This window comes from Thunnus albacares, chromosome 9 (genome assembly GCF_914725855.1).
Source record: "Thunnus albacares chromosome 9, fThuAlb1.1, whole genome shotgun sequence".
Classification (NCBI taxonomy): domain Eukaryota; kingdom Metazoa; phylum Chordata; class Actinopteri; order Scombriformes; family Scombridae; genus Thunnus; species Thunnus albacares.
The window spans coordinates 13,718,451-13,734,543 of record NC_058114.1 but is presented as its reverse complement, the minus strand read 5'-3'; the positions used below and the strand labels follow the sequence as shown (position 1 = coordinate 13,734,543).

Here is a 16,093-nt window from a genome sequence, read left to right as displayed (position 1 = left end):
TGACTTTATGTTTCTCTTAACTACAGTGAAGAACAGTTTTGTATTTAAAAGCGACAAGACATGTTGATGATCGAGCGGTGAACTTTAATAAGTTACTCTCAAAACATCTGGTTTCCCACCTCCCCAGAAGTGCTAGAAAAAAGATGTAATTAAATTTATTAGATGCTGAAATGCCTCATCAAAGGCCATGTGCACAGACATGATGATCAGTTGTGACCTTGATAGGGGAAAATGATTTTCTCCTTGCTAGTGAATAGAACAATGAAGCTGAGTCCTCTGGCACGAGATATTGTTTCTGTGCGAGCTGTGGTGAAGCTTTCATCAGCAACACTCAATTTTAGATGAAATAATTGAATTTTCCAATGTAAGTCTCCAATGTGTATAGGCAGACAGTTTTCAAATGGAGTTATGGGTGGGAAGTGCACTCAAAGTGTCACTTTGAGTTGAAGGTGGCAAAGCGTTGGTTCAGGGGATTCTCTGGTGCTTTCATCCACTCCTTCTTCAGCTGTTGCTTCAGCTGAGACAATCTCATGTTGGGGTTCTCCTTTTTTAGGCGAGGCATGTTGGCCTCCTCATAGGAAGCAAACGCTGCTTTCATCCTCCGCTCCGGGTGGCGATCCAGTTCCTCAGGCCCCGTGCTGGGAGAAAGGAAGACGGAATATGCAATAATGAAATGTTAAGGTTCACAAGTCATCTTTGCTGTTTTACAGGCCTGCGACAACGAGTTTAAGACATTTTTTTCTGTGGAGACATACATTGTTCTGAGATGTAAAAACAAATGGAGCCATAGAAATACATAGATGGAAAGATGTCGCACACAATGAACTATCGGTACCTGAGCACAGCAATGGCATCTTCTATTGTTCTGGCTTCCTCAGTTCCTTCTTCAGGGATAATTCTGTTCACATTCTCTTCCAGTGGAGTATCCAGATGACTCTTTTCTGTGGGAAGATAGTGTAATTCCAAACATGACAAAGGTGGTATTATAGTTAAAAGATATTTACTAGTTTGATCCACAAAACAGTTTCATATTTATTTTAACCAGCACACTTTACCTTTCGGCTTGAGCTGCTGCTGCTGCTGCTGCTGCTGCTGCTGCTCCTGCTGGAGTGTCTCCTCAATTTGGGCACGAGTAACTTTTCCTCCTGATTGAGCCTCCTTCTGGGATTTGCCTTTCAGCCTGGCGTTCTCCTCATCTAGAAGTCGCTGGTTTTCCTTTTTCCTCTCCAGAAGGTCTAACCTCCTCTTCTCCTTGTCATCCTGCAAAAGCAAAAAATAGTTTAATCAAACTTGCAGATCTTTTGTACCTAAAAAAAAAAAAGAGTAGTTGTTAAAGTAGTTTGGCCACTACATGCATAATGACACCTACAATCCCTTCACTATTCAACAAATTTCACTGATTCTCACCTGACATCAACAAAACATGTGCAAGTATTCTGTACCTAATACTACAAGGTAAAAAAAGCAAATACTTAAGCAAATCTCCTGTTGAGTCCCCATAAGACTGCCCACTGTGGTTATTAAACTTCTGCATGTAATTGATAAGATGTGGAGTTAGGTCAAGCCCAAACTCTAAGGCAATGTCTAAGACCATGACAGCTGGTTCACACAGGTGTTATTTTGCACACTATATAAACAGTTATATTTAAGTTTACTTCAAACATTCTGATGTTGTTATTGCGTGAATGCAGATTAAATTCAGCACAGCTCATTTGCTCCTTTTTTACTATTCTGTTCTGTAACTGCTTGCTAATACAATGGCCCAAAGTTTGGCTGGAGCTAATTAAAACTGAATCCCATCTATTAGACTTTAAATGTGTGGATATGTGTGTGAGAGACAAAAAAAGAGGCAGACAGGGTTCCTGTTCAAGTCGAATACTGAGTGTTGTAATCCTGTTTTTTTTTTTCCTTCTCAAATGTGACACTTCTGTCAGTATCTTCTTGTTTGTTATTTAAGATAAGTAAATAGTCTGTACACACATAATCAAAACAGCAAACTCTTGAACCTTAAAGGGTAGGTTCACAAATTTTCCAAGTCTGTCTTAAAACAACAGTCAAGTGTCCATATGAACGGTGAAAGAGGTTTTCCTCGCTGTAATCATTCCTCCTGTTCATACTGGCTGTTAAAAGATCACCTTCAAATGTGCTTTCAATGTAAGTGATGGACAAAATCCACAGTATGTCCACACAGTCATTTTGTGCAATGATGCATTTGAAAGTTGATCTGAAGCTCATATGAGGCTTCGGCAGTTTGAGTTAGTCATATCAAGTGGACATCTGCCACATTTATAGTATTTTAACATCAAATTCCTTCTTTCTGTTTCCAAGTTGAACTGCGGTGGAAGTACAGTAACAAAAAGAGGAACTTTCTAAGAAAGACTGTAATGTTGAAATATATCTACTTGATTTGACTGATTTGAAAGCTTCATATTAGCATCAGATAAACTTTTAAAAATATTTTGGCACAGAGGGAGGACTGTGGATTTTAGCCCCATCATCGTAAGTGCATTATGAAGGGATCTTCTAATGGTCAGTATGAACAGGAGGAATGATTACAGCAAAAAGCCCCAAAAATAATTGTTCATTTGGGCACCTGAATATTGTTTTAAGATAGACTTGAAGATGGCACCAAACTGGAGAGAGAGCTCACCTTTCTCTGCTCTTTTTTGAGGACATGTTTGTCAGTTTCCTGCCACAGAGCATCGTCCTCCTCCTTCTTCCTGCGGGCGTCTGCCACTGCTTTGGCCTCAGCCTTGCGTGCTCTGGCTGTGGCCGCCTTGGAGTTCTCGCCCTGGAACTTCTTTGGCATCCCAGCAGCTGCTCCTCAGCTGAGAGAGAGACCAGTGCAGACAAGAGACCAATCAGATTACAAAGGCTGACAAGAAGTTTGTCAAAGCTGATGCTAAAACTAATAAAACCACATTTGAATATCATTTGATTTGACTGAGTCAAAACCGTATGATTATTATTATTAGTCTTACCCTAAATATTACTTTAGATAGAATGATGACATCTCCATATTTGTTCATGTTTACATTTAACATTCTGCTCAGTTCAGTGACTTCATTAGGTACTGGACTGCATTATATTGCAACATGTTTCTATTATTTTACCCCCCTAATGTATGTTAATGGAGTGGACAAAATATTATTAATGCACACCAGTACACCACCACCACCACCCACAACGACCTCAATGATGAGCATAAAGTAGACTTATCATCTTTCTGACAACGTCAACAAAAGCTGAAAATGTATAAACTTTGTAAATGTAGAATTTATGGCAGAGCTGTTGTATTGGATTGCATTAGATTGCACAGGTTTACCTAATGAAGTGACCGGTGAGAGTATATTAAAGACGAAAATAGTGTGCAGCATGTATTGTTTATATATAACTAACAACAACCCTTTTTCCCCCTAAAAATCAATTAAATTATTAATTTTTTAGAGCCAAAATTTCGTAGCATTAACATGTGTGAATACAGTGACGCAAGCCAATGCATCTTGTTAAACACTGTACATATAATTAAGCGTCAATTAAAATTGTGGCTTAGTAAACAAACACAGGTGAACAAAACAGGCATGTTTACTAAGAGAAGAACAATTTAAGTACGTTCAGAGTTATTTCTCTACAATTATACAGACGGCTGCAGTTTTGCTCGTCAGTGTGGCTAACGTTAGTTAGCTGACGTTACAGCTAGCTCCGCATAAACAAGGCTAGCTTCTTATAAACAAGCTGGTCGTGCTCTCTTTAACTTCGCCGACACGTAGTTAAGAGAGTAATAACCAAAACGGACGAATGTTCAAGTATAAACACGGTTTCATACCAGTATGAGAGGAAAAACAGGTCGTAACTAGACGACAATTTACTGTTGTTTCGAAGAGGCATCTGACACCTCCTCTCTGAAACCAGCGCGCGCTCTGATGACGTAAGGTCTCATTATGGTCGCATGGCTCATGAAGTCCGACTATTTTAGCACCTCTGTTCTTCTGGTATGTATTTTAGAAGAACATACTGTACCCTCAAATCTACTACAGCCGTTAGGTAATTACTACTCGGTGTAAAGATGGTACATTTGAGTCTAAATGTCAATAAATGTTTTATATTCTTAAAGATTCCCTCCAGACATGTTTTAAGACATAAAAATACTCTGCTTTGAATATTGTTTCTGGTATGGATTTTCCACAAAAAAGAAAAGTCTCATAATAACATCTAGATTATATGAATATGTCAGTATTTTGCCGGACACAAGATGTCTCCTACTTCACTAAAAAAGTCCATTCTGTGTATTGCACACTGGTCCATGATTGGCTTCTAAACTAGTTGTGATGCCCCTAATCACGCTTGGGGACACACATCTTAAACTGAGATTTTCGCTAAGCACAGAGAAACTTTCCCCCTTCAGCAGATTAACGTATAAAGTGTCAAACTCACTGCACACTGAAGCTCAAACGTCCAACTGAAGTAATAATAACCCAATCACATTTTTTAATGTAGGGAGACTTCAAGGAACATGTAACATATTTAGGAATTATTAAGGCCAATGGTAATCTTTTTACAATTCACCTCCCTAATTGTAACCCATCCTTAATTCAGTTATTCTGCAAATCTGCAACAAATACACTGCGCATGCTAAATATGTGCCACATTTCTTTTTCTTATTGTTCTTAATTTTAAATGATTAATTTCCTTTAAAAGGCATTTTCACTCATACTGGTGTATAATTGGGTGGATCCCACTCATAGACATGGCAATCAAACTTTATGATGCTGTTATACTTGAGTCAAGGGACACAGAGGAGCCAATACATTTTTAATATTTTATTAGAATAAACATTTCTACATAAATATTCAAAAATAATGACTATATTGATATTGTATGTTGCAATAACAACATGATGTAATAGTTACATGTTATAATACATATAATACATATTTGTAATGAGGATTGAGATGGTCTAATCTGAGTTAGATTGGAGAAGCGCACACGACTGAGTGTGTGTGTGTTCTTTATTCAGAAGTCATTGTCGCTCTCCTCCAGCAGAGGGGGTCTAATGCCTCCCCTGGTGGGGCGAGTACCCCTGGACACCGGGCCCTCCAGACTGTCGTCCTCCAAATCCTTGCTCTCCTCCTCATCGCCTTCCTCATCTTCTTCATCATCATCATCTTCATCCACATCAATCTCACTGTCTTCCGTCTGAAACAGCAGACAAGCAGGGGACACATAATAACAACAATTACAAAAAGCTCATAGTTAGATTCAGAGTCCCATCAAACGATCAATCATAAAATGTACTTTTCTAGGTAATAATTAAACACACTGTGAAGAGCTACAGCAACGACAGACACATTTCCATTTCAGCTAAACACTTCATCAGGATAACTTCAATCACAGAACCCCCTCGTCGACTCCAGTCCAGAGTTAACAGCGGATTCCTGAGCTAGTAGAACATGTCCATCTGGAATCACACAACTACAGGGACCACTTAAACCATGTATCTAATTTAAAGGAAAAATCCTTTCTAAACCCTTCAACACTGTGGGAAATATGTGCAAACAGTAGAAGAAAAGAAGTAGAGCAGAATGCCAAGCAGCCACCAGAGTAGTTGCATTCTGAGAAAGGGGCCTTGCTGTCATGACAGATAACCGTCAACTAAATGATCACACTCTAAAGCTATTCATTGACCCTTCAGCCCACCTTTAATTGAAAGCATTACGTTCCCAGTCCCTGATATGGAGTCTACAAAGACATTCTGGGAAATGTATTGAAATAATTACCTGGAGAACAAGAAGATAAGGCATGTTGAGGGTAAATGGTTTCAAAAATTAATGTCAACATGTGTCACTAAGCTATTGGGACCACATGTGTATATGTGCTGATCAGCAGCTTCCTGATGGCGGAATGCATTGAATACAGTATGAAAGTAGGTTTTAGATAGATTGTACTCCAGCAAAAGATGCTTTTTCACTAACTCTCTGCAACACAAAAGAAACTAGTAGGTGTATACAGTTTATGAGCTTCTGTGATCCTATGATGCCATTTACTTTGTGTGTTGTTTGCATATTTTTGTGATATAAAAGCATAGCTTACAAAAAAAATAGAAAACATGGTAAACAATTGATCTGCAAGCTTTGTGGGGATGGTCTGTTCAACCATGAGATCTGTGAACTCGATTTAACTGTGGACACAGGCGTTACGGACTGTGTGGACAAACCCTACAGTGTCAAAGAGTGTAAGGATGGATTTTTCCTTTTAACACACAGAGGAACAAGGAGTGAACTACAGTAGATCCTGGTCCTGCACAAACCTGTCCTTCCTGTCGTTTTTTGGCATGGGGAACTGGCCTTCTGGAAACATCTAAGGAGGGCTTTTAAAATACAAGTAAGTGAAAGAGACGAGTAAGATACAAAAGAGTGTACAAGTTGGAAACCCGAAAGGGTGAGAAACTGATCAGAGATGGTTCACAGGACACATGGCTGAAAATTACACATAAAGATTCTGTAGAGAGACGGCACAGAGAGCACCACTCAGGAGTAACTTGCTACATCTGGCTTAATTTAAGAAGAAAAAGGAAAGAGTCTTGTATTAATGTTGCTATGACAGTACTAACCTCATCACTGTCACCACCCTGCATGTTCCCAATGAATCTTGCTCCCCTTCCTGAGGTGAAACAAAGGAAAAGGAGATATAGTAGTTAGATGATGTTATTTTATGCATTTAGTATGTGTATTTTTATTCTTTTTTTTACTCCTGACATTAACTTTTTTTCAGTTGGGAAATACCTTCATCTGATGTTGTGTATCAAGCAAAACTGTGTTTCAACACAGCAGCTTTTCCTGTGAAATTTCTGTTGTATTTGGTTTGGACATTATTCAAATATTCATTGGCAGGGATTTGGCTCGTATGTATTACTAAATCCATATACAAGTTCTGTGTAAGACTCATGCCAAAGACCGGCCACAGAGCTTCACATAATCATTTAATATTATTGTCCACACTCTGACCACAAGCTTTCAGCTTTAATTATGTTATTGAAGTCAAAACCAAGATGGGAAAACTTTACGGCCAGGCCAGACTTGTTCAGTGTACAGTAAGAAGGCTTCATCACAAGAACAATGATTTTGAAAAGCATCCATCTGTTTCTACAGGCGAAGAAATTTGTGTGACAAAAGCCACTTGGGGACAATCTCTCACTGACTGTCAACATATGGACTGAAGATATGGAACCATTTACATCCATAGAAAGTGTAAAATTATATGAACTATGAACTGAACCCCTTTTCAAGTAACTAATAATAGATCATAACATGAAGGACTTAATAAATCAGTTGTCCATGTACCTGCCATGATGCCATTTCGGGTGGGCCGTGGCTTAGAAGGCCGACACTCCTCCATGTCACTGTCTGAACCTTCGTCCTCAGGAACGTCCATATCAGAGTCCTCATCTTTCACTGCAGCAAATATATTTTACAACATGTTAAACCATAAAAAAGGGTTGAGATGATGTGATTATTGCTTTGTTTTCAGTGTTAGGGGTTGTCTCACAGGAACTCCTCATCAGATCCCTCTCCTCTTCCCTCAGTTTGTGCTGCATCATCCTCAGAGTGTTTTCAGCCTCCTGCAGTGGAAACAAAAGGACTAACACATTTAGAGAACATGCAGAGGCCCATTCAGGGAAGACAAGCATACACTTGCATGTGCTTTCATACATCTGTTAAAAGGCAAAATCCAAGTACTTTCAGTCTTAATGCCACCGTGTGCAGCTCTAGTTTTTTAAAAGATAAGTTAATGTAGTGGTATAACTATGGTTTAGTTAACTTCCAAACATGAGAGAAGGATAAACTTTTCTCTCAGTAGGTCAGCAAGTGATACTTGAGGAATAGTGAATGAAGTCCATTCTTCCATTCACAGCAAAACTGGCTACTTTCCATATATTGACTTTGTAGAGTGGAAACTACAAAAGCGTAAGTAAAAGTAAATAACAATATTAGTTATATACATGCAGTCCCATAGGAAGTAATTTAAAAAAAAGAGATCTGCTATTCTACTTATCACATTCACCCACCTCAAACCTCTCTTGCTCCAGTCTATGGTATTCTTCCAGCTGAGACTCCAGGAAGCAAAGGTTCTTGAACTTCTCCACATAGGTGTCATATTGCTTCTGCAGATCTTCCTCAATCTTCTCATATTCATCCATGAATGCTGGCCTGAGAGAATGAGAGAGGAACAAGATGGTGTGCACTGAATGACTTGCTGTGAGTCAAATAAAGAACATTTTGAAATGGCTAAAAGATAAGCTATCTCTCTGCTTGAATGATAAAATTTCAGGCAAAGAATGTGTATAATTCAAACCGCACTGTATAGCTCTCCTATTATGCTTTGTTTTGTTTTTTTTGCTGAGGCATATGGGAATAATTTTTCCTCATGTCATTGTCTTCTCCCTGTAAGGTTGTAAACTGACCTCACACTCTGCAGTGTCTGGAGCCTCTTCCGATTCCTCTCCAGTTCCTGCTTCTTCTTTTCTATCTTGGCATCCAGACTGGTCTCATCAGAAACGACGTTACTCAGCATGTCCTTGGTCTTCTCCACACTTTCCTTGACGAGGTACACAAAGGCATGGTGGCAGAGTCAATGACATTTCATGGATAGAAAGGAACCTGTTTATAGTATTTTTATATTAATAGTATGTATCTCAAGACATACCAAAACCTCCTTGATGGCAGCTCTCAGGGCCTTTTCAGTCTCATTGATTTCCAGAGGTCTAGCAATGGCAGCAGTTCTCATTTCCTATGGACGACAAGATAAAAGAGTAATCTCCTGCATCACCTGCACCACTATCATTGATGTCTTCAAAGAGATTGCATTATAATTGTACGGCTGTTACTGTTATCATGGTTCACTGCAGAAAAGCAAAGCCACCTTTTGCTACCAGCCTCACCGGCACTTATGGCAGAAAAGCTAAAGAAAGTTCCTTGACTGCCAACATTACTTGTATGCCCTAATTTGTCTTGAGAAAAGAGGTATGAAAATACAGATGAGAGAATAACTTCATTAGTGTTGACTTATGGTGTTATTTCTCAGATGTTAACTCACCCTTAGGTCCACCTCCTTTCCCAGTAAATCATATAGAGATGCTCCTTTTGACGTGACCTCAGATGCCAGCTGCCGAGCTACTTTAAGATCTGAAATCTTAAGTGAAGACAGAGTGAGACTTAATTCGCAACACACACACACACACTTCTGACACAGTTCCTGATTTCATCCACATGAAAGATGCATACATTATATGTAAGGATAGAAATGTCTGCACTGTTGTAATGCTGTCTCAAAAGAAAAAAGAGCTTCTTATTCCACCTAAAATTTGATATAAGATACATTTTCAGAAATTAGGAGAACAGGACACAGGAAGGGAATATAAAGCAGAAATCTAATAAGAGCTTTGAAACTTAATAGTGAAAAACCTGATGTATTACACTGACTTTGCTAGTGACCGTTCTTGCAGGCCATACCCCTCTCTCTGTCCCAATTTATTTCTTGTCTGCATCTCCACTGTCACTATACAATAAAAATACAAAAATCCCATCTCACCCGTGAGCCGAGGTCAAACTTGAATTTGTTGTTGTCCTCCTCGACTCGGTCCTCCAGGGCCATCTGCTTGGTCTTCATAGCGTTGTATAACACTGAGGTGATCTTTAGCATCTCTTTCACTGCATAGCCATCAGCCTGGTAGAGACGCTTGGTGTTCACTTTGATGTGAGCTTTAGTCGCCTGCAACCAGGAGAGACAATGACAGACAGACTGATGACCAGCAGGCCCCCAGTAGCTGAAAATAAACTATACATTCTGTATAAACGTAAGACAAGATGTCACCATGAACTGAGCCACGGCCTTGATGAAGAATATTCTGTCTGACTCTGTATCCACATCAGTGGGAATATCCATCTGAGGTTCATATCTATAATGGAGAAAGAGAGGGACAGGGAGAAAAAGATTTGATATTTATACATACTTTTGGCTAATCAAAGTAAAAACACAGATATCCCATCTAATCAAGGAGCCAGGCAGAAAACAAAGAACAGAAGTAGATGACATGCTATGAACTGCGCCCCAGATTAATACATTTATCAAGCTCAAATAAAAAAATGACTTTCACTTTGATGAGAAATTCAACATATTGCAATGTAATGCTAAAAAAGTGTGCAAAAGGTGTGCTTATGAAAAACAAAGACCATCTAGTGGTTAGTTCGTGGTGGATCAGTTGGTGATTTAAAAATTCCAACCAATCAAATCTGATGATTATTTTCTCAATTAATGGATTAATCCTTTTATGTAAAAAATGTCAGAAAATAGTGAAACATCATTATTATTATTATTATTTATTGGACCCCAAGGTGATGTCTTTGAATGCTTTGTCCAATCAACAGTCCAAAATCCAAAATGTTCAGTTTATTATCATGTATGATGCAAAAAAAGGTTGCACAAAGAATTTCTAAACTTTTGAATTTTTCTGAACAATGACTCATAAAAACACCCCTTTCCTTTTGGAAATGCACTAATCTACATTACATACTTGAAACATGCTGGAGCCTTAGATTTTGCCCTCTATAACTATCGATAGTTTTGACTATCATGGAGAAAACTAGTGCTGAGACAGTTGATTAATTGGTTAATATACTGTGATAAAACCTAATGATTATAATTTGACAGCTGGTGTAATGTTTAGGACAGTTATTAGCTAAAAATACCAAACATTTGCTGATCATAACAATTCAGCCATTAGTCAAATCAATAATTGATAAAAGTGATAGTGACAATGGGTGGTAGTTACAGCCTTTGTAAAAACAGCATACCTCTTTACAAGCCATATGAGGATTTCTGCCACGAGAGTGAAGTTTGGTGTTCTGAAGTTCTCCATAGATATCAAGCGAACATAGCCCAAAGCCCTCATCATTTCTGTGAAATCTGCCAAAAGACATGTAACTTCAAGAATCAGCATGTGTATAGACACAAAACTGCTACTTCAATACAGAAAATGGTGATATTCACTTACTTCGTAAGTCTCTGAAGGACATTGTGACTAGTGAGCACTGAGCGCTGATTCCTCCCCTGCCAGCAAAAAGTACAAGATGTATTATATGAAACAACTGAGAATAATGTGCGAGTAAATAAAGCAAATCACAGTAAGTTGTATAATAGCCAAACACTGTCTATCTATCATCATGGTGTAAAAACAGGAATGGGGTTCATCATCAGTTCTGGACGGTTAGTTCGTGAAAACTAGATCGACGTATGGTGGGGTTAACTGGATAACATTATCGCATATTTGACCAGAAAGAAACAAGTGCGTTACAGTATCGCCAGTTTAAATTGCATTACACATAGCCTAGCTTTGAGAAGGCTAACAAAAAGCTAACTTAACGCTCAGAGCTGCCTATGGTTAACAGTTTAAGGATAAAAACGCTCCGCAACCTGTAAAAAGATTGTCGTTCCGAACTATCTGGTTAACAAACGTAGCATTTTCTGTTTATTTCGTGTTTACGGGGAGTGATAGCGGTTACCTGCCGAGCTAGCTGTCCGTTCGCAACCTACCATAAACGGTCACTATGGAAACCAACTCCCGTTCAACTTCTTCTTCGGTGATGTTAACGGCACCTGGCATCCATGTAGGTGCATTAGCGCCATCTTCCGGAGTCAGTCAGCTCCTACAGTGTCCCGACTATTAAACGTTTTCCATCAGTCCTGTTTCCTGCAGGAAGTTGATGAAGCATCCTCTGCCCTGTTTACTTGTACTTCCACTCCACTATGTTCTTTAATTCTCTTCCTCTCATCCCTAATCCTTGCATTTTCTCCATCATGTCCTCGCTTCCTGAAGTATATCTACTGCAGTTGGCAATGACATGTTCTGCAATTTTTGTGCCTAAGAATGCTCACAGACACCAATTGGATGCCTCCCTATCATATGTGCTGCGTAGGTTGCTGTGTACTATTCTTAGTCTTGATATTATGACCTCTTCTCTCCTGTTTTCTTCCCTGTATCTTTCACTGCCTTGTATTGAATTGAATGCAAATGTCTATCACCTGTCTCCTGATCCCAGTGCTGTTGCCATTCTCTTTTGATATTTTTTTTTCTCCATACATTGCCCTTTCCCTCTGGTTTGGATAGTTTGATACAGATGTTTCCTTTCCTAAGTGCTTGTTTAGCTAGTTTGTGAACTTTTTCATTTCCTCTGATACCTATACCTATAACTATTCCTCTGATACCTCTGTAAACAAGGACTTTGTTTGGTCTGTATTGTTCAATCCATTCTAGAGCCATAAAAATGGTGTACAACTCAAACGTATACGTAGCTAATAAATCAGAAGTGTGTTTAAATATTTCCATTTTGTGTGTGTGCCAATAGAACTCACTCACCAAATCTGCATTTTTATTTCTTGTCTTAATTTGCAGCAATTCTGTATCTACTTCAAGAGCGTTTAGCAGCCACACAGGGGTTGCTGGCCAAGTGACAGTTGGGAAAAACTCTAGGGTCAATTCTTGTTCTATGGAAGCTCAATGCAGTCAAAAGAATAGAAGTTTAGCCATTTACTTGTGTAATAATATGCCAATAAATAGATTTAATTCACTCCTCTGGCATGTACAAAGCTTGCAGTGTTTTTTGTATGACCGTTGTACATCTTTGTATGTAAATAAAGACATACAAATGCGGGTATTGGAAGTTGCTGTGAGGTTTAGAGGGGCACTCCACCAATTTTACACGTAAAGGTCAGTTTATTCGTCATGAGGAGTACTAGTGAGGCTGTGCAAATAGTTGTATATCCTCTGGTTTTGGAGAAACTTACAAGTCTGAGAGAATAACAGTGGTGGAGGAATTATTCAGATCCTTTACTTAAGTAAAAAATACCAATACAGCAATTTAAAAATACTCCATTACAAGTAAAAATCTTGCATTAAAAATCCTACTTGGGTAAAAGTACACAAGTGTTATCAGCAAAATGCACTTAAAGAGATCCCCTCTAGACAGCTATTAAGATGTATATGATATACTGTACTTTGAATAATAATTTGTGTCTGATATGATTTTCCCACACAAATAAAGCTTCAATTTTGTGTATATGTCAAAACATGTTTTTGAGTGGAGGGGGACTTTAAAGTAAAAGACCTAATTTCATCTTTCTGACTGATATATTATTATATATGACATCATTAGATTATTAAAACTGAAGCATCAGTGTCTACGCAGCATGTTACTGTTGTAACTGCTGGAGGTGGAGCTAGTCTACTTTATATACAGGTAGCCACTTAAGTCCAGTGGTTCCAAACCTAGGGGTTGGGCCACCAGATAAATCTGAGGGGTCGTGAGATGATTAATGGGAAAGGAAAGAAGAAAAAACAAAGTTCTGATACACAAATTTACCCTCAGTTTTTGGAATTTTTCTCTAATCTTTGATTTTTGGTGAAATATAGAATCATTTGAACATGTCTGTGAAAATTGTTAGTCATCAAGGTCATGGTTGAAAGGTTGAAAGGTTGGAGCACAGTGGTTTAATTTTTAACAATGTGTTGCTTGTTATATTATGCATTGTGTCAAATCTTCATCTGGAGTAGAAAGTACGATATTTCCCTCTGAAATGTGGTGGAGTGGGAGTATAAAGTAAATGGAAATACTCAAGTAAAGTACAGGTACCTCAAAATTATACAAAAGCATGTTACAAACAGGAAGTCTGGAGTTTGAAAGATATGAAAATGTACTGGGCAGCATGATCTATAGTAAAGACTAAAGGTTAAGGTTTCTCAGCTTCTCTCCTGTTGCATCAGTTTTGACTTTTGACCTAATCTGTCTCTTTTGATAACCTTATGTTTGATAACCTTATAACTACATAAGTGTAGTGCTGAAGTACCCCTTTAAAGCAACTTCCCAAAGCGATAAAACACAAGACAGTAGATTTTTTTTTCAGAATTGTAGAAATGGTTGAAAGTTTGGGATTTATGAATGTATATCAGTTTGAAGCAGGTGAACAACTTTGATTATTACCATTGTTATCATTTATTTTCTCAGTTTAACTAAGCATTACAAAAATGTCTTTCCAGAAATGCAGCTTTCCTTTGCAGTTCTGAAAGGTGTACTCGCATGGAGCCTATCTGTGTTTAAATTGGATCATGCAGAAAGTTTTTCTAAATATTCTATGTGAAAGAATTTTTAGGTTGTGTGTTTTTGTCCCGGCATGATGTATATTCATATGTTTACGTTTAGGAAAAAAGGTTGCTTAAGACATATGAAGTGCAAAAATTTGTGCTTCAACTGAGGCACCACCAAGTTTGAGAATGGGAAGTGTTATTGTGTTATTATTATTACAACATAATAAAGGATCCACAGTGTTTCTGTAATGGCGCAGTTGCAGTACTCTCGGCGGCCACAGGGAGGCGACACCTCTCAGTCTGCGCCACAGCAGTATTTTATTTCTCTGCACTCCTGACGCAGAGCATGATGGAGCAAAGTGGTGAGCCGCCTCATAACAACATCAACCCGGCTGGAAATGAGCCTCCTGCCTGCGGCCTCCACAGCAAACGCCTGAAAGAGCTGGAAAATGCCGCCTTGCAGACCACTTTAATATCACGGATGGAGACGGAATCCGGGGCGGACGCCGGGAGCTGGACGGAGCAGCAGTCCGGGGAGAGCGAGCAGTTGAACGGCTTGTCCTTGAACCACCAGTCGGCCCCTGCGCCTCTCAGCGCGGACACCGAGGCGGAGGAAGCGGAGTCAGATAGAAATGTCGCCAAGGAGCTGGTCGAAGAGGAGAGGACCCTGACGGACCATTTAAACAAACGACTGCTCTCCTCGTTTCTGGAGAAGCTAAACGAAAGGGACCTGGCGCTTCCCGGTGTTCAGCGCCTGGACTGTGCTGTAGCCGACGAGGACTCAAACAGGGCCGCAGATGAGTGGTGAATCACCGGGCTGAGGAAAGCGGCTGCTGCAACATGGAGGTGGTTGGAGGGATTGAGGACCAATGTGCACGGAAGCACAGTCCCACAACGTCAAAGACATACTCGCAATTAGACCTACCAATTTGTTCTGAAAGAAGGAGTGTCTGGAAATGATGTGCTTACTTTTGTATAGTGAGAATGGGTGAAAGATTAAGACATACAATTAAAAAACATCATAAGATACGAACTGCTTTTGTACTTATTGGTTGCATGTGTCTGGCAGCCATAATGGATGTGTGGTAGTCAATGTGTATGCACCTTCAGCAGGTGTCACTGTTTACAAAGATCCTCATACACCATCATAACCTTATTCAGAATACTTGTATTATAGATGAAAGAGTGAAACAATTAATTGATTACTTAATTGATTAGACAGGAAATAAATCAACTTTGGTAATCAGTTAATTGTTTGTTATTTTTCAAGCAAACAAGCAAAAATGTGGTGTTCAGCTTTTATACTGATGTTTTAATGCTGCTCTTTATTATAAATGCTATATTTTGGTGGCTGTTTGGATAAAACAAGGACTATGAAAATGTTATAGTGGGAAATTATAAAATACATCTTTCACACATTTCAGTTTTGTAGGAATTATGGCTGCAACTAATGAATATTTTCATTATCGATTAATCTGTTGGTTATTTTCTCAATTAATCATGTAGTTGTTGATGATGTCTTCAAATGTCTTCTCCGATTTACTCCAGTTTCACTTTACTATCATAGATGACTAAACAAACCAGAAAATAGTCACATTTGAGAAGCTGGAATAAGAGAATTTTTACTTGTTTTTTCTTAAAAAAATTACTCAAAATGATCAATTGATTGTCAAAGTAGTAGGTGGTTAATTTAATAGTTGGCAACTTATCAATTAATTGAGTAACAGTTGCAGTTCTAATAGAAATATAAATTGAGAAAAATGAAATAAATGATAAAAATAAGAATGAGAAGTATCACTGATAATAGTTGATATACATAATGATCTATTACTGCAATGTAGATCACCAGAAGCTCTCTGGCAATCTCTCAGTCAGTGATGCTCTCTATATAGGTGACCAACTTTTTGGTGTGAGATATATATGTCACAGAATTTGAGAGGAGGGACAAAAAACAAA

General features: G+C 38.7%; 2 protein-coding genes across 3 annotated transcripts; both read right to left on the bottom strand.

Annotated features, from left to right (window-relative positions):
• Nucleotides 1-63: 63 nt before the first annotated feature.
• On the bottom strand, nt 64-3,922 carry ccdc124 (coiled-coil domain containing 124). The gene is made up of 5 exons (XM_044360788.1): nt 3,827-3,922; nt 2,651-2,828; nt 1,056-1,260; nt 836-941; nt 64-638 (listed from the first exon to the last, which is right to left on the bottom strand). The coding sequence occupies exons 2-5, from the start codon at nt 2,807-2,809 to the stop codon at nt 434-436; spliced, it is 675 nt and encodes a 224-aa protein (XP_044216723.1). The 5' UTR covers nt 2,810-2,828; nt 3,827-3,922; the 3' UTR covers nt 64-433.
• An 883-nt stretch (nt 3,923-4,805) lies between these two features.
• cluap1 (clusterin associated protein 1) lies at nt 4,806-11,766 on the bottom strand. 2 transcript variants are annotated; one of them, XM_044360786.1, is made up of 14 exons: nt 11,559-11,766; nt 11,051-11,106; nt 10,851-10,962; nt 9,871-9,955; nt 9,589-9,768; nt 9,094-9,189; nt 8,704-8,787; nt 8,462-8,595; nt 8,066-8,207; nt 7,546-7,618; nt 7,341-7,451; nt 6,611-6,660; nt 6,308-6,367; nt 4,806-5,196 (listed from the first exon to the last, which is right to left on the bottom strand). In XM_044360786.1, the coding sequence occupies exons 2-14, from the start codon at nt 11,070-11,072 to the stop codon at nt 5,014-5,016; spliced, it is 1,332 nt and encodes a 443-aa protein (XP_044216721.1). In that variant the 5' UTR covers nt 11,073-11,106; nt 11,559-11,766; the 3' UTR covers nt 4,806-5,013. The 2 variants fall into 2 exon arrangements, with proteins under 2 accessions (XP_044216721.1, XP_044216722.1); XM_044360787.1 differs by lacking the exon at nt 6,308-6,367 and having other exon boundaries at nt 11,559-11,750.
• Nucleotides 11,767-16,093: the final 4,327 nt, after the last annotated feature.

Excerpts from the sequence above, each read along its gene's own strand:
- cluap1 (XM_044360786.1), bottom strand. The coding sequence starts at position 11,072 with ATGTCCTTCAGAGACTTACGAA. Across the intron at positions 6,368-6,610 it reads AGGGTGGTGACAGTGATGAG|CCCTCCTTAGATGTTTCCAG; the intron begins GTTAGTACTGTC and ends GTATTTTAAAAG. Across the intron at positions 5,197-6,307 it reads AAAAACGACAGGAAGGACAG|ACGGAAGACAGTGAGATTGA; the intron begins GTTTGTGCAGGA and ends CTGCTGTTTCAG.
- ccdc124 (XM_044360788.1), bottom strand. The coding sequence starts at position 2,809 with ATGCCAAAGAAGTTCCAGGGCGAGAACTCCAAGGCGGCCACAGCCAGA. Across the intron at positions 1,261-2,650 it reads TCAAAAAAGAGCAGAGAAAG|GATGACAAGGAGAAGAGGAG; the intron begins GTGAGCTCTCTC and ends TTGCTTTTGCAG. Across the intron at positions 942-1,055 it reads GCAGCAGCTCAAGCCGAAAG|AAAAGAGTCATCTGGATACT; the intron begins GTAAAGTGTGCT and ends ATCTTCCCACAG.